The sequence below is a fragment of the Calonectris borealis genome, chromosome 23 (assembly GCF_964195595.1).
Source record: "Calonectris borealis chromosome 23, bCalBor7.hap1.2, whole genome shotgun sequence".
Classification (NCBI taxonomy): domain Eukaryota; kingdom Metazoa; phylum Chordata; class Aves; order Procellariiformes; family Procellariidae; genus Calonectris; species Calonectris borealis.
In genome coordinates, this window is record NC_134334.1 from 9,719,775 (window position 1) to 9,737,721 (window position 17,947).

The 17,947-nt window shown below is 38.3% G+C and overlaps 1 protein-coding gene across 1 annotated transcript; it reads left to right on the plus strand.

The window, feature by feature from the left end:
• Positions 1-433: 433 nt before the first annotated feature.
• Positions 434-14,731, plus strand: LRRC38 (leucine rich repeat containing 38). Its single transcript, XM_075172645.1, has 2 exons — positions 434-1,076; positions 14,417-14,731. Exons 1-2 carry the CDS (start codon positions 449-451, stop codon positions 14,668-14,670), a joined length of 882 nt encoding a protein of 293 aa, XP_075028746.1. The 5' UTR covers positions 434-448; the 3' UTR covers positions 14,671-14,731.
• Positions 14,732-17,947: the final 3,216 nt, after the last annotated feature.

The window sequence follows — 17,947 nt, forward strand, 5'->3', positions numbered from 1 at the left end:
GAAGAAACAAAATAAGTGATTTCATCAGGGTTTATTACCGGAAGGGCTTTTTAAGCATAAGCTGTTGCTGTCAGAGTCACAGGATCAGGTGTGATTTCCCGTTTGCTGGAATATACAGCAAATATGCAAACAGGCTCTCAGCTTTTTTTAGCTCACAAAAGCAAGGGAGTCCTTTGAAAGATCCTCCGTTTACCCAATCATTGCTTTCCCTTACACTGCACAGCATTATACTATTCTGACTGTGTAAATCCTGACATTTGCCTCCCTCCCTCTTTCCTTCAGTCACTCTCCCTCCCCCCTCCCAAGACTGCTGCTATCGGATCTGTGATGATATGTGATCTCCTGGATACAATCACACACGCACACAAGTACCAGGCACTGCTGCTCAGCTGAGCAAGATGTCTTTCTCTTAGAAGTGGTGCTCATCATAGCTTTCAAATCCTTGACGATGTTGCCATGCTTTCCTTTCTGCCTTCTGCCTTTTTCTGTCTTTGTCTGCCTGCTTTTCTTACCCGTGGGTCATTTTTGCCCTGCTGTCTGCAGCTGTATGGACTACCATACCATAGATTGCCGGGATCAAGGACTCCCAAGTGTTCCTAATCCATTTCCATTGGATGTACGGAAACTTCTTATAGCTGATAACAACATTCAGGTGATACCAGCTGATTTCTTTATATTTTATGGAGATCTAGTCTATTTGGACTTCAGGAATAACTCCCTCACCTCTTTAGAAGAGGGCACTTTTAGCAGTTCTACCAAACTGGTGTATTTAGACTTAAGCTACAATAATTTAACACAGCTTGATGCTGGGATATTCAAATCAGCAGAAAAACTGATAAAATTGAGCCTTGGAAACAATAACCTGGTGGATGTGGATGAGGCTGCTTTTGAGAACCTGGAACAGCTCCAAGTGTTAGAATTGAATGACAATAACTTACAAAGCCTAAATGTGGCAGCCCTAGAAGCACTTCCCTCCCTGCGGACTATACGCTTAGAGGGCAACCCGTGGGTCTGTGACTGTGACTTTGCCAATCTTTTCAGCTGGATACAGGACAATGCATCTAAGCTCCAGAAAGGTAAAGCTCAGTGGCTTACAGTGCAGTATGTGCGTTTCTCTGTATGTGTGTCTGGGAGGGAAGGAGGGTTCTTGGTCAAATTATCTGTGTGCTGCCTGCAGTGACCCACACTGCATTTTGGTCAAACTGTAATTGCATGCTTTCAACAAATGAGTCCATTAAAATGATGTTGGCTTTTTTTAGCAGTAGGTTCTCCTCCCAATTAAGAAATAAAATTTAAAAATTAAGCCCTAATAGTTTGGATTTATACACCAAACTTACATAGACAGTGAAAGAACCTTTTCAAATTCATTCAGCCCAGAGCTGCTTCTCTTCCGGACTTCATTTTCTCTCTCATAAATATATTTTCTACAATAAGCCATTTGAGCAACTAAACATTCTGTGCCAACTGCTTAGGAAAACTGATTTTTCTCCCATTTTACTGATCAGCTATAAAGCTGCTACAGAAGAGTTAAATCCCCATTGTATGCAACTGTGGTTGTCAGCCCTTTCCTGGAAGTATTTTATTGTGATACCCCGTGTTTGAAACTCTTTTCAATAGCTTGATTTTGTCTCTTTTCATTAAAATAGCACTGCTTCCAATATCAGGAATAAATTTTGGAACACCCCAAAATGCAGGATATATAATTCTGGTATTTGGGCCAGTAATTTTCAGAAAAGCATGGGCGGGGAGGGGGGAGTATTAAAACTGCTATGTATAGGGAATCCAAACTCTTGCTCCACATTTCCCACCCGACCCCAAGGCCTCTCTTAATCCAGCTTTAGCAGGAGATCATCTCACAGTTTATGCCTCCCAACAAGCACTAGGGCATAAATTCATGCCATTGAGCCGCCCAGCTGCTCCAGAAGGGAAACTGCTAGGAGCATAAAAACTTTGTAAGGGCTACAGAGGGTATACAAGTGTTACCTGACATGAAATCACTGGTGTCTGGGCTGTGTCTGAGGGGGATGGTCAGCACTAAAAGGCTGGGGGAGAAGAGCTCAGGAGAATGGGTTGAGGTCAAGTAACTGTTTCTTTGAATTCAGACAAAAAGGGGGAAAAACACAGTGAGCCTACAAAAAGAGGTCTTTTCTCTCCTTTCTTGATCATCAAAGTCTGTAGTCAGTTATTAATGCTGACTGACCTTGGGTAGCATTTTTTTAATATACTCATCCAGGTTGCTCTAAATATTCTTAGCTGTAAAACAGCTGTTTAAGGAAGAAGTCATTTGAGAAAATGTGTTGGGTTTCTTCCTGTCTGTCTCAGTGAAACTTTCATCTTGATTCTTTCTAAACCAAGAATCTCCCACCTTCCCTGATGCTTTAGCTAAAGTTTGGTCTATTTGAACCAAGTATTTGCCCATCTCTCATGCTAAACATTAGTTCACTTTCCCTCTGCTTTCCATCTCTTTTAATGAAGTTCTAGCTCCTTCCCCTTTATACAAACTGAGTCTGTTCAGTTCGAGAGTCTGTCCCAGCCCATCTCTTTTTTCTTTTCTGCCATGTCAGTGTTTTAAAGCGTATCTGAACGTATGTCTGGAAATCTCAAGTGATTGAGCTTTCCCATAGTGTTGCCAGTGTTCCCTAGTGTCTTGCAAGCTTAGAGATGCTTTCTCACAGCATTTTCTCTCATCCACAGTTGTGTTTCAGCCAAAGAGTAAAAAATAACTTTCAGTTAGATTTGATTTGGGAAGACAAGGAGGGAAGGAGCAAATATTCAAATGGTTGGTTTTATCAGAGCGGTCCCCCCGACATGGCCTAAGCAAATGATTTGTATTTGTTCTCAGGAGCAAGTCCCATGATAGCTTGGCAGCCAGTCGTATCAGTGAGATCTAGTGCATGTATGCAGAAAAGTGTGCAAAGTCAGTGTTTTCATTGCTTGTTGTGAGCTGCTGCCACAAAAATACTGGCTGTCTCCTTTAATAAACTAGCAAAACATTATTGACGAAGGTGAGGAAAAAACTAAACCCAAAAAGGAAAGACTGTCTCAATGACATTTTAAAACCATATGGCGGCAACTGAGTGCCTTTCAAAACAACTTTTGGAAAGTCAGTGTAAAACTAATTCTTAGAATTATTATTTCATTGCATTTGATATCCAGTTTTCAGTTTTTAATGATGTCGCGACATTATACCCATTAGGAACTAATGACCTTAGCGTTACTTGTCTGGTTATACTTGTCCAAAGCCACGTTCACCTGGCCTTTCCTGGGAGGGGTGGGAAGAGCAACTCACTGAAGGATTCAGCATTCAGACTCCCTGTCTTCCTCATGATACTGCTGTAAGGCTGGAGACAGAAGTATCCTTGCAGCAAACACATCAAGATAAGTAGGGCAGCAGCCATTACGTCTGGAAATACAGCAAAAGAAAAAGATAGGGATACATTTTTTCAGGGCCCAAGAAAAGAGCTTAGTTATTTTGGCTGCCTGCGTTTCCTTTACGATTCTGCAGCAGCTCAAGTATTTGCATTGCTTGGCCTATACAAATGCGAAACGGCAGGAAGGGAAAAGGAGTTGGCTGGTGTTTTTCTTCTCTTGGTTTTCTTTAAGATTAAACTGTGATTAGCAGTACAGAATGGTTCCATGACAGATTGAGGTTCCCCAGCCTTTAAATGGCAGACTTTGTAACCTGGGTTTACTGAGAAGGGAAATGGTGTGGAAGAGTGAATGACGGTAAACTTGTATCAGTGATCCCCAGTCCTTTCATGAAAAGTACAAAGCACTGCGAAGAAACTAAAGGCTCTGTACATTGTTGTGTGTCTTATGCTGGCTTGGGATGCTTCAGAATGGGTTAGACAAGAAAGGATATGCTGAAGCAGAAAAGAAGCACACTCCACCCAGTCTGTGGGTGAACTAGGATTCAGGGCTGCCGATTGCAAGTGTCACTGTAGCATAGCAATCCCTCAAGGTTCAGAACTGGTAGCAAGAAACAGGAGATAAATGGCTGGGAGAAATATGTTGACTGATAGATATAGGTTCTGGGCATTCATTTTCATTCCTCACTTTGAATGACACTTAAAATAGTTTAATGTGTCCTGTCTGCATATCTGAGAGAAATCACTCAAGCTGTTAACAAATTACCAAGCCCAGCCACTGCTCCACCTTTTAATTTCAGCACTGCAGTAAAATGGTATGTTTGTCAAAGCTACCCTTGTTTTTTGCAAAAGAAACACCAAGTTGATTTAAAAATTGGAGTTTTGTCAATGTTAACTGAAATCTCACTAATTGATCCTGAAGCTCTCCACCTCTGTAGTTAAGGCCTCTGGAGAACTCAATGATCTGAACAAAAGCCATATTTCAACTCATTAGTTTTGCAAAAGCCAGGTCCATTTTCTTTCTGGCATGCTACCAGAAATAGCTTGTAAAGTTATAACTTATGCTGACCTATCTGACTAGCTGACTGTAAAGCCTCTTCCCAGCTGAGCTGCCTTTGCACATCTAACTTGCTGCTTCACACAAACAGCTGGAATTTGAATCATTTTACAGATCCCGGCATTTATTGATCTAACCTAAATTTCTAAATAAAGGCTTTATTGGCAGTAAGTGAACACTCCCGCATACCAGATTTGCAGGCAGACTTACTAAAGAACTGCAATTAAACTCAGTGCATTACCTGCAATCAAACTCAGCACTTTAAAACAGCAAACAAATTTTTACACTTGTAAAAAGATATTAAAACCAGCATTTTAATCATACTCCAAAACCAAACCACATTTTTTCCCCTCTTATTTGGTTATTGATTAAAAATAAACTAGTGTGTGTAGTGCAAAGTAGACAAAGGAACCGTGAAGATCAGTGGATTGGTGATAAGTGAAGAATATGTAACAGTTGTTCTTTTTCCTAGAGAAGACAAAGTGTTCAGTATGGGTCAAAAATGATTAAGTTATAAAGCTGATAAAGATTTTCTGTAGAAGGATGTTTGATTTTATAGGCATTTGTTATGCCTGAAAGGCAGCATGGTGGCCAATGATTCATATTAAAGGCTTCCCATTAGGAGGAGCATGAGGATTAAGCATATTGGATAATTTTTTGGAAATAGAAAAGTTGTTGTAAGATCTCTGTCCCCTCAAAGATAGGTGTAAAAACTTTCATGGAAGGTTTTACTCTATGGGGAGCATGCAAACTTTCAGAACAAAAAATATCTTGAAAGAACAAAGGTCTAAGTTGGTCTTAAATGTATGATTAAAAAAATTCAAGGAAATCATATATCTGAGGTGTATGCTATTATGTTCTATCCTCTGCTTGCCTATATTTGATCCATCATCTTGAATTTTACAAAAAGCGATTGACAAGGCTCTAAAGTGAGAATTGAAGAAAGTAGAGGAGGAAGAAGAGTGTTTGTTTGGAGTCTGGCAGAAGAAATTAAGAAAAATATGAATAAAAGCAAGAGAGGTACTGAATAAAGGGAAGGATGGTTATAGGTTAAGTTAAATAATTTTGGGGCATAATGTTTCAAAATTTTGAATTCAGTAGTCTAAGGAAATTTGGCATTCATTTTTTTGAGATCAAGAGTCACCTTTGAGATTTTTTGCATTTTCTGCTTCAATGGGATCTGGAAATCCTACAAAAGTACACTCAGTAATTTCTCGTATTTGGAAAGGCTTTCTTCTGCTTTCAGAGCTTGTTCTGTATCGCATTTTATCTTGGCTAGAAATGCACTTTTCCTTTCTTGCCTCATCTTTCACCTACTTCTTTTAGTAATACTGTTTGAAACTCAGGGCTCATCCAGCAAAAAGTTGTCACTGGTGCACATGATCTACAGAACTAAGATTTATGAACGCTTCCATTTCAGTGTTTAAATACAAATGGCTTTGGTGGAATAAATTTTTGGTGAAAGGTGCTGTTTAAAAGTAATGCATAGCACTGCAAAAGGCATTTCTTGAACCCCTCTGAGGATCTCATCTCGATGAAGGGATTGGATTCAGATAAAATGCATGTAACAAAAAGAAATACAAGTGGTCTGCAGTGGCCGCATTGAAGTGCTTTGTAGAGATCTCTGTTGCTGATTTTTACTTTCTGTGGACATGCTTTGGGCAGCTGTGCCTGTGACCTTGTTTGCTAATGACTAATGCGTTTTTAGTATTACTTCTAATCAGAGTTTAAGTATTCCTTGGAGTGTGACTATAGTGTCTCCTTTCTGTCATCTTGCCCTCATTTTGCTTTTTACTTTTTTTATTCTCAGTATCTTTGAAAAAACCTTTCCGGGAAGTTGTGTGGAGTTTCTGGGATTGCAAGAAATAGTCAGTGTCTGTGCTTTTCATGCTAGATGCAATGGTGTTTTCTCAACCTTTTGTGTTTAATACATACCCTATTTAAAGATCCCCATTATCCATTGCAAGAATGAAAAATTTTGCTGCCCTCTATTAAAACAGTATTAGAAAGACTTTTAGCAATTTGATAAGAAGGTTTAGACTGAGCATTTTCATGGGTAGCCTGTGTACACTGATATTTCCAGAAAGACATGAAAAATTCATTCAGAATTGGCCAGTGACAGAATTCCAAATAGATTTGTGCTGCCTGTGTGATAAATAAAGGAAATAGATGTTCTGAATGTTTGGAATTAAACTAGCACAAGTTTAAGTGAGGATCAGTGCTCAGTGTTAGACTTCCCTGTTACAGACGGGATTAGCTGGCACAGTGTCAGTGCACCATCCTCCTGAATGCTAACGTTTACATTCACACTAGAAGCAGAACTGGTAAAAGAAGCCTGAAGACGACAGAACTCTGGGTCCACTTGCAGAACTCTGTCCCAAACTAACGTAATCGCTGAACTTTACTGGAAGAAAGTTCATTAGTGGCAGCAAATCCCATGTCACAACACAAAGGCTGTAGCTAGGACCATGTTTTCCTCTTCATTTCGTCAAATGTTCATAGAATCATAAAATCATAGAATAGTTTGGGTTGGAAGGGACCTTTAAAGGCCATCTAGTCCAACCCCCCTGCTGTGGGCAGGGACATCTTTAACTAGATCAGGTTGCTCAGAGCCCCGTCCAGCCTGACCTTGAATGTTCCCAGGGATGGGGCATCTACCACCTCTCTGGGCAACCTGGGCAAATGTTGCTCCGCTTTGGAAAGTTGTGTGCACAAGACTACAAATTTTTAAGATACTCGAAGGAGTTCTTAGTGCCAGTACTGATACAGATGCTGTTTAGCTACTTTCAAGACTTCTGTAGCTAGTACCTCCTCAATATGGATGGATAGGTAAATTCTGGTAAAGTGGCATATTTCCCGGTAAAGACTTTCTATGCAAAAGAATAGGAAAGAAGGATGGCAGTGAGAGGAGGTAGGAAAAAAGCAAGAGCAGGTGACAATGAGGTTGTAAGCAGCCTTCTGGAACAGGAAACTCAGACTGAATTCAGTACTAAAAGAAAGCAGTTAATGAGATTGAGAAGTGAGATTCAGAGTGTAGTGAGAAGAATGGAATGATTTTTGTAAGCCTGTTTAGAAAGACTGTGCCATGAGGTGATCATCTGTTGCTTCTCGGGCTCTTTCTAGAATCCCATTCCAATCTAAGATCTATTACTAACCTTATTCTGTAAATAAAATAATGTCTTACTCACTAGTTCAGGCCTTTATAGTAGCCCTGGGCTCACTGAAAATGTTAAACATTGTCTTCAAAACAAAGCAACATAATTACATGAGAATACAGGTTTCATTTGACCTTCTAACCTAACTAAAAGCCAGTGAAACAACTGAGTGTTTTCTAAGTCCTCTTGACTTATCATTCTTTATTAGTACCTATTAATTCATCTGCTATCTAGAGAAGGCTGCCTTAACTTCATGTACTAATATAGAACCAGAGCAAGCTTCAGCTAAAAAGGACAGGCTGTTCTGTCCATTACAGCCATTCAGTTCTTCCCTGAGTATCATGCAAATGCTAGCACATCACTAGTACAGAACATAATATTCATTTTTTTGGAAAGGAATTAAAAGCCTTAAGACATTTCACACATTGAGCAGCTTTTATTCTATTCGAGCAGAAACTCCTAACAGAAATTAGATTCCCTAACAAGCGCATCAAATCTGTTTCTATATATATACATATATAAATATATAATTTGATATCCTAGTCATTTTCAGTAAAATGATCTGACTGCCACTGGCTTTTCACTCTGTTTCTTCCATCTTAAGGTTTTTTGGAGTACTTCCATCTTAAGGTTTTTTGGAGTACTTCCATCTTTCACGGATTTGAAGATGTGAGGACAGCATTTGCAGATGTGAACACCTAATGTTAAACTTTATATTTAGGCATTGAGACAAACTGTTAAGTACCTTCTAATGTTAATCTGTGAGACTCTAGGGCACTTGGCCATAAAATGTTTTATTTAGGGACCTAAATCTAGGCTTCAGGTTTTTTTAAGCCTTACTGCTCTGATAGCTTGAGGCTGTTTCCAATGGAATGTCATATCTCTTCAGAGGCATTGCTGCTCTCACTGCTTATTAATACATCTAATACGTTAGTGACAGTGTTTAAGTAGACTAAAGAGAACTATAGCTGGAGGCAAAACACCATGCAAGAAATAAAATGCCACATTTAAACGTTTCAACTCTGTGTCAACTACATTCAGCAACATGAGAGAACAGCTAAATTCCACCCAAAAGGGTAAATATCAATTTTACTTTAAAAAAAAAAAATTGAAATAGCGTATTATAGTGCTCTTACATTTATTGCATAGATAGTAATGAACACGTGTGCATGAAGCTCACTTAAACGTTTATGGCTTCAGATATTTTTCTGATGTATTTCCTATACATACCAGTGTATGTATGAGTGGGCATTTTCATTATCTCATACTATTGTAGATTGCTGAATATTAGCAAACTATTTCTCTTGATACCTGTTTTTTGTGAACTCTACAAAGACCCAGCAGAATTGAGGCCTCTTTTTCCTTTTTTTTTTTTTAAACTCAGCGTCCAAAATTATAGCTGGGAAATTTCGCTCTGACAGTTAAGACAGACCATAATTTTGAAGTAATAATGAATTTCAGAAGTTCTGCAATAAAAGATATAGTTAGCATAGGTATTAGAATTAAGCAAATACAGAAATACACAAGGAGTCCTTCAAAATAGAGTCTAGTAGGCCTGGAGTAAGTGATACCTCTTGCTGCTTGTCTTTAGTTGGAGGAATGTAAAACGAAACTCACAATGCAATATGTCATCAGTCAACATACCTAAGGAAAACCCATGTCAGATCCAAAAGCAGGCAATTTCAATGCACTAGATGGTCCAGCCAATGTACTGTTTGAACATTCCTGATCAAACAGTACCTATGAGAAACATGGTTGAATTATGGCTACAAAGTACCAGCAGAATGTTAATGAAACTTGGTATCTGGGGTTTTGTGGGTTTTACAGTTATAACAGTTATAATAGTATATATATATAATATATATTACATATATATAATATATAATAGTATATATAGTATATATAGTATATATAATATATAGTACAGTTATAACTTGGGGCATTACAGCATTGTCAGTCTGTTTTCATTAATTTACAAGGAAATTATTAATTATTTGTATAAAGACTGGTTTCAGGCTGCATCCATTTTCTAAGAGCTTCAGGGGAAATATTTCAGCCTCTGACTCTGCAAGACAAGTAGGCCTGTGCATAGTCCTTTACAGAAACAAATGCAAAGTGTTTATTAGGATCTAGCTGCAGGTTAATTGCCTACAATTTATTGTCAAGGTTTAAGTCCTAGACTTCAGTGTAATCCTCTAACGGTAAGGCATCTCAAAGTGATACTGTTCTAAAAGCTATTAGGGAATTTCATTGAAATCAACTCTACCTGGAACCCTCCTGCATCACTTCTTTATAAACACATGTCTCTTTTTTTTTCTTTTTAAAAAAATGCCTCTCATTTTAACATTATGTTTCTAGAATTCCAGCTTTTTTGCACTTCCCATATTACTTAGACAATCTATTCCTCAGGGTACAGAGCCGTAGTTTCATCTCATTTTTGCAGTGTTAAGAGACAAGCCTATATAGAATCTAGCATCTGTCCCTTCACTGGGACTTCAAAGCATTCCTTTTTTAAAAGCAAGCAATACATTACAGCTTGCCAGTATAGTACAGCTGCTTCTTCAGATGACATAGCAGAAAGATACAGTGTGTGACATTGTCCTTGGGACAGCTGGAGTTATTACAGATAATGTGATGGCCCTGGCCAAAAGAACATAAGCTATATATTTATAACACCCTCACACTTGTTATTTCATTTACAGATTTGTTTGGTATGAAGAAGCAACTCTTTGAACATGCTGTGGGAGCAATGAGATATATATAACTATCATCAAAGGTTTTCTTGCTGCAGCCAAGCACTAAATATCAAACTTCTTTGAGGTACCCTTTACAAGAAGCCTGGCTGATTTTTTAAAAGAATAAATTGAACAGGTTCTGCAGAATAAAAAACAAAACCAAATACACTATAAAAAAATACCATAAATAATACCATTCAAGTGGTTAAGGTGTGTGAAGGTAGAGCACTAAGGTTAAATGGCACTCTCCTGTCCTCTGGAGGTCTTATGTGTGGGGACAGATAATTTGATTGAGCCAGTCTATATGCAACGGAATCACCCAGAGGAAAAAACCCACACCTTATAATTAATACTGACCACTTCATAGAAGCCATTCATTGTTCAGGCAGAGGGTGTATGATGACCTGGGATTACTTCCCGCCCAAGCAAAGAACAAAATTGGATCTATTGCTAGGCATAGTGGAGGACAGAACATCAGTTCTCCACACACGCTGGATTTTCATGTCATAAGGACAACCTATTTTTAAATAATGTACAGAAAGTAACATATTGCTATGGAAGGAAGCAGATGAAATGGTATTGTTCATATGTCATCTTAAGCAGAAATGCATGTGACCTTCAGATTATGATGTTTTCAGGTAAGCTGTTAGAAGCTCTAGTGCAATAACCACTGCATTAGGATTGCATTGGGAGGAGAAATTCCTTGTGTCACCAGAGATATATGTGCTAGTCTTACTACTGTTATAAATTAACAGTCTGTTCCAAATTCTCTTTGGAATCGAAAGAAAAGCTTCCGTTAACTGTATGGGGTTTTGCAATAGTGTCACGACACAGCAAAAAAACCGATTCACTGAGCAGGATGGACTAATACATGTTCCTCTCTCCCTCAGTCACTGGCATGGGCTTCCACCAAGCTCTGCAGTCCTTCTAGGTTGCTTCCAGTACAATTTTAGTAGACTGCCTTGTGTGTGGATAGGAGAGGTCAGTTCATTCCTGTCTTGTTGAAAAGATGGTGTATACACAGGGTGGCTGAAACTCTAGCTGGGAGCTGGCAAGGCATCTGTACTGGCCACTGGTTTATGATGCTGTAGTTTGCCTATTGGCCTCTATCATTCTCAATGACTGAGAATTCTGTAAAAACTTGAGGCTAAGCTAGCACATTGGAGTGTCACAAAATAAAGCAAGTAGAAAATTCCCATCTAAACTATTTGGTTTGAGAACATGACCTAGATTCCAGTACCCATGGCTACATGGAGAGTAGCTTTTTCATTTCTCATTATTGTATTATCAGATTCAAAATCATTACAGTACACTGATTCTCATAATAAGAAACACCCTCTAAGTGATTTGGTATGTGGCAGATTCTTTTCTATTTGTATTCTGTGTGTTGTGATGTTAGATGAAAGCATCTGCGAAATAGGAATAGAGGCCATAATCTACAGGCTCAGTTTTGATCCATGGCAAAACTGCTGTTGGTAATGGTAATGAATAAGTGGGCTCTTTTCCATCTCTAGGATCCTGGTCAAATACTACCATACTAAGTTTTTTCTAGAGGCAAGAGCTGCAGTATGTAGAACTGCTTAGAACAACAGTTTTCTTTTGGAGTCTTTTTTGCTCTGTCTCTTTCTTTTTAATATATTCTTTTTCTACTTCCTTCCTTATGGAAGCTTAGATCTGGTATTCCAGCTCATCAAGGCCACTCCAGCACAGAGGTCATTTTAAAAGCTGGCAGGTGAAGACACTAGAGAATTTCTTTTGCAGTTGGTCAGAAATAAAAAAAGTAGAGTTGTTTATGGTCACCTGTGCACTCTTTCTTTAGACGTGCTGCGAGCATGGCTCAGCTGCTATGAAAACAGCAGTTCTCATGAGGTCTCAACAGCTATTATAGTGGTTTGTTTACAGAAACACAGTTGATTAGAAACTTGTTTTTTCTTGTGCTTGCTACAAGTGAAATGGAATTTGTTTAGGTGCCATATTCACTTGGACCAGGCTTTTCTGCCAAAATACTGCAATGATCTTTTCCTATTAGAAAGGAACTTCCTCTTCAAATGAATTTGCAATATGTTACACTCATTTTCTTGCTGTTTCTACAGAACAGCAATAAGTGCTTTGATTACTGTCAACGTCATGTTGATTTATTGAAAACTGTTCGCTTTTTAAAATCTGATTAAAAAGACACAGGTCTTGGAATTCCGGCCTATGGCTTTTCACTCCTCCCATATTTCTCATGGTTTTGAATAGGGAAGGATATCCATTTGTGTCCCCTTTTGCTTGTTACTCCCATTAACGCCTAGAGTTGCTATTTCCAAGTCGTGATGAAAAGAAAATATGGACTCGGTGAACAACTCTTACTTCTTTCAATAGAAAGGTTTGTACAAAGAGTTTTATCACAAGCTATAGAGTGCAATAGTATGTACTTCCTCTAGCCATCCATGCAGTCACAGGTGCACTCAAGTGCTCCAGTATGTCAGCTTGTATACAAGACATGATATATATGAATACTGCAGGTTCCAGGTTTCCAAAAGTCTCAGAGGATGTTTGAAACCATGTGGCTCCTTTACCTTCTGGGCCAGTTCCATAGATAGCAGGTTTCAAAGGTCTGCAAAGCAAGTTGCTTCACCATCTGGTATACATTGCCAGTGCACTCCAGGCTCAGAGAAAAAGTGTAGCATGTATGCAGGTGGCAGTTTGCCTAGAGGAAACCATTCAGCCTTGGGCATGCTGACTGTTGTCCTATTCTGCTGGCAGCTTTTATTACGTTGTCAGTGAGAGGAGCATGAGAACTTTAGGCAAATATGACAGATACAGGATGGCTTTTAAGGATCAAAATTTAGTACCATCATCATTACAAGGTCAAGTAAGTCAGGGTGATAATTGGTTCCATAGTAAACTTAGCTAAAACTCCCTCTCAAATCAACGTAACAGCTGGGCATGATCCAGATAACCAGTCAGGTTTGCACCACTCACCCTAGGAGCCTGGGTTTAATAGTAAAACATCATATGCCATAGCTATTCAGCCACAAGAAAAATGGGATTCACGAAAGCAGAGGAAATCTTACCGTCATGCATCCCTTACTTAAAGTGATATAATGGTTATATGGTAGAGCTGTGTGATGGAAACGCCCTATACACTGTGTGCACACAGCAATGCAGAGTCAAAAACTGGGAGTCCATTCTGTGATCATTAGCAGACACAGAGTAAAAGTGTATCAAGTAAACCAGCAGGAGTTCTCATGTCATTAATACACAATTCTTCTATTTCCCCTTTACATTCATATCCTTAATAGCAAGATAAAAGCTATCTTGCCAACAGCCATACAGACTTAATTCACTTCATTATTTGTTCCATTCTAGCCCTGTTAATATACTCTCCTGATTTTCCCCTGTTGTGAATGAAGAGGGAGTTGGGCATATGCAGTGAACTGTACGCTTTTACTGTCCAGTATCAAACTATATTCTCACCAGTTTTTAAATTTGGATTTTTTTGCTTTCACTACGAGGAACCCAGCTCTAGGCATTCTTCAGTAATGCATGGAGGAATAACACTTGCTAGTCTGCATGTCCTTATGACAGTCAGAGAGAAAAGGTGAAAGCAGGTCATAGCAAACAAGCATCCATTAAACCTAGCTGTTGTTTTGATCAGAAGAAAAAGACAACTGTAGGTTTGGAACTACATGGAAAAAAGTAGTGTAGAAGGCACCACGGTGTGGAAGGAACTTCAGTATCCCAGTTACCCTGTTTTGGAGTCAGAATTTGTGTTCAGATGCAGTAGCTAGGAAGTGCTTCCAGGTCTCCAGGTTTAGATGCATCCAGGGTTCAACATTCACTTTTTTAAATCCTCAAAATCATGGTCCTAGGTCATACCTGACCTCCTGGAAGACTGAAGGTGAAATAACTTAATTTCCAGGAGCCACTCAAGGGGGTTATGTAATGGCTTTTGGATAGTGACGGATTGTGTTCCATTTTTTCCTGAATTTTGAACAAGTTCATAAACCTAGAATCAACCCTAAAACTTTTCTTCAGTCATTCAATCTCTGACCGGAGCAACACAAGGATTCATCAATATTCCGCTGATTTGTTTCCCTTTCCTTTTCTTTGCAGGTCTCCATGAAATCCAGTGTTCCCTGCCTGTAGAAAATAGAAGAATCTTTCTGAATGAATTATCTGAGGTCAGCTTTAGTGAATGCAAATTTAGTTTGTCATTGACGGACCTTTTTATCATCATCTTCTCTGGAGTTGCAGTCTCCATTGCTGCTATTCTATCAAGCTTCTTCTTAGCAACTCTAGTACACTGCTTCCAAAGATGTGCTCCCAGTAAAGATGACGATGACGATGAAGACGACAGTGAGGACTGAACTTAGTCTATATACTTAAGGTTCCTTGGTTTATAAGTTACTAGATCATCAGCCAAAGTCTAGGAAGAAAACAAGTAGAGCAAAAGCTTTAAACATGAATTAAATGAAATCACAATGTGTAAGGATCTTTCTAATCTCATGACGGTCACAGGTAGGAATTGCAGTTTGCATCTGAGACTGTTAGCTTTGCTTACATATGTAACCTGATGCAATGAGACCAGGTTAATTTCTATGATCCTTAATCAAACACTGCATTTAAATTTGAAGATTAGAGGAAAAAGGGGGAAAGGCCAAAAAAAAATTCCAGTGTTTTAAAAGACTAACTCACAGCTTCCAGATTGTCCTTCTGATGAGATGCAGATTCCTGTAAGTGCTTAATAGCTTGCTCTAAATGCACTTTGAAAAGGACTAGCATTTCAGCTGGAAAATATGGAAGCAATTTAAAATAGTGTCCTTCCTAGATCTAAGTAGTGGGAGATTCTGTTAAGCTCACACAACTTTATAAGTAACAAAATGCAATTAAAATGATTCCTAGAATTGTAGAAAGCATTATAGGAAGGTTGGCATTTTCTCTCTACAAATGTTCTCTATAAACATTCATCCTCCATTTAATGACAGCAGTTGCAGGCATCATTCAGCCAAAAAAATTTTTTTCTGTAAGCGAATATGATTCTAGGTCTGAGTCATCTGCTGCAGCTGCCTGGCACCTCTTTGGTCATGGCACAAATACTAAATATAATATTCTTTTGCATTTTTAGATGCAATGAAGTAAAGGATTTTCCTTCCCTGTAATGGTAGGCACAAGTAACTGTTGCAGTATCCAGTCCATTTAGTTATTTTAAAACACTAAGGGCTATATTTTGCTCCTGATTATACTAGAGTAACACTGAAGTGAACACAGTGATCCAAATTGGCAACTGCATAAACAAGAGTGGAATCTGGCCCAAGATGTTTCTGACTATATTATACGTTTGTCAAAACGTGAGCTCTTCTATATAACGGTAGATATTTTTGTTAAAATTAAAAAAGACATTTACTACAAGAGATTTTTGGAATAGTGCTGGAAAGCTTTTTAGGATAAGTATATTTTTAAAATATTTGTAATGGAAATATTTTTTTAAAGCTCTGTGTATTTAAATTATTATCTAGAGTAGCTGTGAGGGCTTAAAGTAATAACATAGTAATAAACAATCTAAAGACTGTATGCTATTATAAAAGAATTAGATCTGATAAAAAGTAGCATCTATTTAACTACTGTAAATACTATTATTTCTTAAAAAACACTCTTTGGTTAAAATATTGCCTTGCTCAGTTAATAATGAATGATCTTTTATGGACAGTTAATTCCAAATCTCTTGTATCTGTTGTGCTAATTGTTCAGGCAGACAGGAGTGAATTATACTGTGTGTGTTAAGCGGTAATATGGTCCAGTAGGTAGGGTACAAGATAAGACTCAACACTCCTGGGTGTTGTCCCCATCTAACAGTGATCAGCTAGAAGACCTTCAGCAAATCACTATCTGTCTGTGCCTCAGTTTTACTACCTATAAAATGAAGATCATAATAACTGTTTATCTTTTTCAAGTGCTTTGAGATATGCGAGGGGGGGACGGACTATAATGGGGCTATGTATAATGATTATATATGTTAGGCTGAAGAAGATGTTATGCCGTAGGTCTAATCTGATCTCATGTAAGTATGACTTCACTGACATCCATGGAGTTACTCCATTGGCTAACAGACTTTGCAATGGAGTTTGCACCATGCTGAGGTCAAAACCAGGACAAGAGTGTTTCTTTCTGTTAGTTCTACAGCATATTCAATGCGACTTAATGCTACCATTGCTAAGATTATTATTTCTGAAAACACATTGAAAGAGTTAAGTAGGACGGTGAGAGGATATTCTGTATCAATACTGTCTTATTTTATTCTGATTCTTTCAAGAAAAATGAAATTACATGACTTTCACTGTGTAGTGCCATGATTATAAATAACACAAATATATTTATAATTTCAACATGGGCTTTCATGTTTATTTGTATGTAGATATGAAAAAAGGAGAAAAACCATGCCTGATTCTCTCATCATTTATAAGCGGGGTTTTGCATTATGGCTGGAAATATACAACTTTTTGCCCGGTGCGGTTCATGAAGTACGCTCCCTTTGCAACAAATACGGATATGTTATCAACAGTTTTATATTTAGAACTGTGCAAATTGGTCAGTCATGGAACATGAAACTGGGTCACACTTTTTTGTCTGCAAGTTTTATTATGGACTCAAAACTTGCAACCAGTTAGCAAAACGATTTGTCCTACCAAACTTCTCAGTGAGACATCAGTGAATGTTTCAGCAAATGTCTGCCCTTCCTTTGGTAACAAATTTATGGTTTTGTTTCATTATCCTGTAAAGCTGAGTAATTTTGCAGAGGTCACATCTCACACTTAACTATTTTGACTGGGTTCTGCTCTTACTTGCAGGTTCATCCTACCATGGTGCCTCAAAATGAAGATCTAGATTTGTTTATAGTTTGTAGCTTTTTGTTCAACCCAACATAAAGCCCTGAAAGCACTGATTATATTTGGAACTTAGCATCCCTCAGAACAGCAAGGAACAGACCAAGCTGACACCCACATAATCCAGTGCAAGCTGAAGAGCAAGGCTTAGTAAAGCTTTATTTATGAAGCTGCCATTCTGGATACTCCATCACATCAAAGTGATTTTGCAAAGTATGTTTTTTTACGGATAAGAAACTTCAATATTTTCCCCTATTAAGTAATGTGTATTTCATAAGTATTGAACTCATCCTGTTAGTAATATTTATTCATTGTAAGCGTCAGCAGTTACCTACTATTAATACTGATTTTGCATAATTCTAATTGCTAGTAAGTGAGACAGAACCTGGATTTAGTTCTTACTGGAATTTTCCTTATTTTGTGTAATCTTTAGAGCAAAACATTCTCCTGTTGGAATATTGCCAGAACTAGTGATCACCATAATGATCCCCTGCAAAACTTTGAAAGGAAATTTCATCATGAATAGAAAGTGGCCTGAAGGCTGCATTATTATTGCAGTTTTACCTCCACATATGTAGTAACATGGAGGTAAGCCCATCTCCAGTTTTGTGGACATGGGAAGTGTTCCTGTGCAAGGATGGTTCGGGGGGGGGATCTAGTGAGTCTGCACTCCCTTCTCAGTAACCCCCATTAAGATTAGTGAAGTTACAATGGTGCCAAGTATAAAAGCTGAATTTAGCTCCCTGTGCAATACACCACTAGC

Bases quoted from the DNA above. Each gene is read 5' to 3' on its own strand.
- LRRC38 (XM_075172645.1), top strand. From the start codon at position 449: ATGTTGCCATGCTTTCCTTTCTGCCTTCTGCCTTTTTCTGTCTTTGTC. The intron at 1,077-14,416 runs GTAAAGCTCAGT...TTTTCTTTGCAG, and splicing joins TGCATCTAAGCTCCAGAAAG to GTCTCCATGAAATCCAGTGT.